Source organism: Ursus maritimus, unplaced genomic scaffold (assembly GCF_017311325.1).
Source record: "Ursus maritimus isolate PB19 unplaced genomic scaffold, ASM1731132v1 scaffold_15, whole genome shotgun sequence".
Classification (NCBI taxonomy): Eukaryota; Metazoa; Chordata; class Mammalia; order Carnivora; family Ursidae; genus Ursus; species Ursus maritimus.
The window spans coordinates 13,554,167-13,560,315 of NW_024423897.1; the positions used below are offsets into that span (position 1 = coordinate 13,554,167).

At 41.2% G+C, this 6,149-nt stretch overlaps 1 protein-coding gene across 3 annotated transcripts in view; it reads left to right on the forward strand.

Annotated features, from left to right (window-relative positions):
• Positions 1 to 5,369, forward strand: part of GABRB2 (gamma-aminobutyric acid type A receptor subunit beta2) — a 227,343-nt gene extending 221,974 nt beyond the window's left edge. For all 3 annotated transcript variants that reach the window (XM_008692411.2, XM_008692414.1, XM_008692413.1), the window contains one exon: positions 5,022 to 5,369. In XM_008692411.2, the coding sequence (XP_008690633.2) occupies positions 5,022 to 5,369 (348 nt within the window). The remainder of the gene's footprint in view (positions 1 to 5,021) is intronic.
• Positions 5,370 to 6,149: the final 780 nt, after the last annotated feature.

The window sequence follows — 6,149 nt, forward strand, 5'->3', positions numbered from 1 at the left end:
TAACCAACTGAGCCACCTGAGTACCCCAAAATCCACCTTATTGGTGACTCACAAAGGGATTGAGTTACGAAGGGTCACAAAATTAATTCCATCCAGGCAGCAGTATTTATTGAGCATACTATGTACCAGGCACCATGTCAAGTGCTGGGGATACGACAGTGAAAGGACAGACCTTGTTTCTGCCTTTGCCAAGAAGTGTAGTCTGGCGGGGCAGACCAATATTAAACCGATGATCATAATGGTGAGCATTATGGTGGAATGTTGAAGGGCCGTGAGGAAGACAAGCCATGCCCTTTCCCTGCTCTGCCACACCAGCAATGGAGACCTCTCCCTCTTCGACGCTGGCCTCGGGGCTGTTTTCCATGGTGGTCAGGAGGATGCTGGTGGATCGTGAACCCACAAACACTGTACTCCCTCTCTACCTATGAAATGAAAGGCAGCTGCTGCTCATCTCACTTCAACGTTCAGAAGTAACTCAGTCTAGACTTATATTTAATAAATGTATTATGTATTATAACAAAAACATATTTAGTGTTTACTTTGTACTAAGCATTGTTCTCAGCACTTTACACAAGCCACCAATCAAAGCAAAGTTAAATAATGTGATGAATTCAAAGCTCTGGTTTGTTCATACAGTCCATGGCATTTGAAAAAAAAATGGCAATGGAAGATCAAATATATTCATTTAATGAATATTTATTGCTTTTTAAAAGCAAGATCATTTATGATTTTTTGAGTGCTTACTATGTACAAAGCTGGGCTAAGTGGTTTGCATGTGCTGTCGTATTTAAGCCTCTCAAACAACAGGAGGAGACTGGTAGTCTCAAAGCTGGTGAATGGCTCATTCCAGAATCAAAACCTTGATCATGAGTTCAGAATTAGAACTTGGAAGCACTGCACTGTAACCCCCCCTTCTAACAGAAAACTGACACAGTTCCAGGTGATAATTAGGCCATGACTGCACACCTCAAAACAAAAACAAAAAACTCCTCAGAACTGGTGATTCCAAAGCAAGTTGGGGAAACGGATTCTATGGTGTGGTGGCAGGGGAAGGATGCAGCTCATTTCTGAGGAGGCGAGTAAAAAGGTGGGCATTATCTGGAAGACTTTAGATAGGACATGAGAATATGGTGAGAACATTGGTCTTTCAAAGAAGGACAAGGTGGGGTGATCAGAGCAGTGTCTCAGGGCTTAAGGCTGAGGTGCAGCCTGGTAAACTACAACCTGCTTGAGCCGACTCCTCCATGTCGCTGTTAATTAGGAAATAAATTAGAAATGAAGGTGGTTATACTTTATACCTTTCCACCTTACAGCTCCATGGTAAAGGGGAAGGGTTTTCTGGAAAAGCATTGTTTTGTTTTTTAATTCAAGTTCATTTATTCCTAGACTGTTAATGACCTTACTTCAGACTATACAGGCAGTCAGATTTTGAGGTTGAAGTATCCTGAGGTAGCACAACACTGAGGAGCAGCACCTTAGAAACTGGTGCGTATGTTCAGTGCACCTCACCCACCACCGTCACTCCCCACTTCGAGCTCCGGCAGTGCTGAGATGATTAGGCTTACCTACAGAAAGCTCATCACCTGTGTCTATTCCACATACACTGCAAGAGCAACATACTTTTTTTTAGGCATAGCTATTTACTGTGTTTTCCCAGCCCACTAGCACCCGTGTGTATCCCCCTGCATTCGTAACCTGTCATGACACTCAGCCTGCGTAGCATTTGCGTTTCCCAAGTCCTTCCCACCTACCTGTCTCAGTTAATCTCTCAAAACTCTACTCCTACAGTTGAAGAAAACTGGCTTCCAAGGGATTAAATCACTTTTCTGGGCCACCTAGGTGGCCCAGTCAGTAAAGCATCTGACTCTTGGTTTAGACTCAAATGGTGATCTCGGGGTCTTGGAATCCAGCCCCGCACTGGGCTCCACCCTCAGCCTGGCTCTGCTTGTCCCCTCCCTCTTACCCTCAGCTCCTCCCCGACTCTCTCTCTCTCAAATAAATAAGTAAAATATGAATGAATGAATGAATGAATGAATGAATGAATGAATGACTTTTCCAAGGTCAAAAATAACAAACAGAGCAGCCAGAACTCGAATCTTTTGACTCCAAGTCCAGTATTCTTTCTGGAGACTGTGATGGCCACAGGGACCAGCAGCAACGCCATCTTCCTCACCACCATGGCTATGGTACTTGGCACAGTGCCAGACACAGACTCATGTTCAATAGATATATTTTTTAAAGTTTTGATTAAAAAATAATAAAGCTTTACGAATACTCTAATAAATCTTGAATTTCATAGATAACAAAACAGAAGCCCACTAAAATCAGACGGATTATCCAACTTAGAACAAGTTTCCGTAATAAGAGTCCACTACTCTTGTTTGTTTGTTTGTTTGTTTGTTGTTTGTTTAGGTGGGCAGCAAAGCAAGTTTTATTGAGTGATAGTAAAGTGACAGTACAAAGCTCCTGAAGAGGGAGGGGATCCAAGAGGGTTGCCATGCTCCTGTTATTTTTATAATGCTTGTTATTATTGACCTGTATTTTTACCTCAGCCAAGTCTGATAGATATTCATAACTGTTCTCAATACAGTCGCTCAGTAGAAAAGGAAATGTCCCGGTGCTTAGAGAGGGGGAGACTCCTGACTATTGTCATGCATAGTGGCCAAAGAAATGTTGCTAATCAGTTGTTTTATAGGTAGTTAAAATAAAAATTAACCTAGAGCAGAACAGAACATAGTGGAACAGAAAATAAGCACCCAGCCTGAAATAATGAGGGGTGCTCTTTTCCCCTCGTCTATCAGCTTCACTTTCCTTGAATGTTGTAAAGTCACACTTCTCTCCCCCAAGCTGTGTACTCTGATGAGCAGGGTTGAATTCCACCTCTACCATCTAGTAAATGTGTGAGTTTGTGAAATTGAGTGAACACCTTCACTGATAACCTAGGAAAGAATTGCTTTTCAAAAGATGGTTGTGAGCCTTCAGCGAGACAGTTTCCACAAAGCCCTAGTGCATGGTACATGCCTTTGAATATTTGCTTTCTTCCCTGGGGCCATTGGATCCATTACTAAAGCCATTACCTGGCCCTTCCTTGACAGAAGTGGGTCTTATTTCCAAGTCTTATAAACTTTAAAAATTATTCTTAAGAATATATTTGTTTAATATGTCCACTAAGCAAAATACTGCCATAAACCAAACATACAAAACGTCTAATCAGTGGGCAGAGATTAATTGGTCAATTACTAGGTTCTAGCATATTTTATAGCTTCTATTTCTCAAAAGATTTGAGATTTGAATTTATAATACAGGGTCATCAAATCACATTTGAAAGCTAATTGTTAGTATATAATCTTAGCAGCCTTCTTTTCGCCTTCTGCATAATTCATGAAGCTCAGACCATTTTATCTTCCAATTAAGTGTTTGGTTATATCCCTTGCTTCCATATATCACCAGTATCTACTATTGACCATTTTTTCTTTATTTTGTATTTCAGAGATTTTACTGGCAATTGGCATATCCTGATTCTCCACCAAAATAAATGTACTGTTATTAATAATGTGTTGCATCTAGGTTTTATTATCTGTAGCAATTGAGGGCTCTTAAAAATAAAACAGACAAGTCTCTCCTTCTTAACAAAACAAAACAAAACAAAAACATTACATGGTCATTTAATATTTAGGTATCACAATGTCAGTATTCATTCTTTACTTTTAGCTTTGCCAAGAAAAAATCATCCAAGAGAGGAAAGGGTCACCCTGACTACAGGCCACCTTAATTGTACTCTCTGGGCCCAGAATTCCACTTAGTATAGCCAGCTTTGGACTGGTTCTCTTCTTGAATCCTGCCTCCTTCCCTCCCCTCTCAAGTCAATCCCTCACCCCACTCACCCCTCTACCAGGCACAGTTTGTCCATCTGTTAATTTTCAAGTTTCATGTTGTTCTGAGTGTTACTGCTTTTTGGCATGTCACATGATGCCTGAATTTCTATTGTTCAAAACTCTTCTTTTACCTTCTTTATATTGACATAGCAAATTTAAGGTGGTGTAACTGTGGGTGTTAAGAAGCATAATCAAATGAAGTTACATGAAAATGTTTCTGGCATATATAGCAAGTGCTAAACAAATGTTATCTACTGTTTTTAGTTCTAGTTTTATCATGAACTCATCTGTTATTAGGCTGTTATTGTGACCACAGTCCAGTAATGAATCCCTTAATACTATTTCATACCTAGCACAGCTTAATTTTGTATGTATTCATATCAGAACTGTAAATTCTTTATAGAGTGCCATGCCTTCTATTTCTCTGTATGCCCCTAAGTAGAAACAATGAAAATGGTACTAGCAACAGTCTGTTATATCATGATGTCATTACAGAAATCTTCTAGGGTTGCATCGTCGTACCATTTAATAGATGGAGAAACTGAAACTTGTGTAGCTTATAGTGATGGAGTCACCATTCAGATTAGGACTTCACCCAATGTCATTTAGCTAGGAAGTGGTATAACCAGGATTTACACCCAGGCACCTGGCTCCCAAAGCCACACACCCAGCCAGTATGCTCCGCTTCCTTCTTCATCTCTTGAATGGCCACTTTGAAACAACTTGGTAATTGCTAGGTTTTCTGAAAGATCATTAGAATGGTGAATGTGAGAGTGCCTCTGATTTTTGAGCATCAAAATTATACCCATTAGGAAAAAAAATACACCCATTACAAGATATTTATGAGATAGTTAAACTGTGATACTCTAGCCTTGACCAAACCATATTCTCATCTCAGAGCACAGCTTGATGACCTTCCGTGATCTCAAACGGCTCTAAATGATACGCTGATTTGGGGGCCATGCTGGTTGTCAAATGATGAGCCATATCTGTTTGTAATCCCTCTTAGATCATGTAGCTTCAAAGCCAGTACTCTCAGCGACTCTGATAAATACCACCTAAACCACGTATCACCGTGCCTTGCATAATTAGCACCAACAAAGGCTTCCCGTTGTGATCATCTTTTCTGATTCTTCTCCCTTGCAGATGGACCCACATGAAAACATCTTACTGAGCACTCTTGAGATAAAAAACGAAATGGCCACATCTGAGGCTGTAATGGGACTTGGAGACCCCAGGAGCACAATGCTGGCCTACGACGCCACCAGCATCCAGTACCGGAAAGCCGGCTTGCCCAGGCATAGTTTCGGCCGAAATGCCCTGGAACGACATGTGGCACAAAAGAAAAGCCGCCTGCGGAGACGCGCCTCCCAACTGAAAATCACCATCCCCGACTTGACTGATGTGAACGCCATAGATCGGTGGTCCCGCATATTCTTCCCAGTGGTTTTTTCCTTCTTCAACATCGTCTATTGGCTTTATTATGTGAACTAAAACATAGCCTCCCACGGGAAGCAAGGACTAGATTCCTCCGCAAACCAGTTGTACAGCCTGACGTAGGACTTGGAAAACACATCAATCCAGGACAAAAGGGATGCTAAAATACCTTAGTTGCTGGCCTATCCTGTGGTCCATTTCATACCATTTGGGTTGCTTCTGCTAAGTAATGAATACACTAAGGTCCTTGTGGTTTTCCAGTTAAAATGCAAGTGATTTGTACATGTGTTGGTAAGACTGTGTCTCAGTGTTCCACTTTACCTGCTTAGTGTGCGGGGTATATAGAGGGGAATTATATTCTTAGAGGGCTCAGTAGTATTGCCACTCATTTCGCTGAGAAGTGGTCATATCCAGATACTCCCCATCTTCATTTCTAACGTTGGCATGCTGTTGAGATGGCACTGTGCTTATGAAACATTATCTCTAATGCCATGCAAACATGCTTACTGAAGATGGTCTATGCCTGTCTTTTGAAGGTGATAATGGTGTCATGGGAAGGTAATTCCCACTGGATTCTAGAAGGTTCTCATGTGGTTCAAACAGGATAGGGAGAATGAAGACAGAGGCTCGGTAACCAATTTGGCCAGTCTCTGCTTGAGCATAGGAAGTCAACACTGACATCTTCCATTTTGACATTTAGAAACTGGGGACTGCGGAACATTATCATGTATGGTGGCCAAGAGATGTTTCTAAAAAGCTATTTCCTAGGTGGTTAAAATAAGGGTTAATAATCCAGAGCAGAGGGGAAAATCCAGAAGTTACTGTTGTAACAAAATT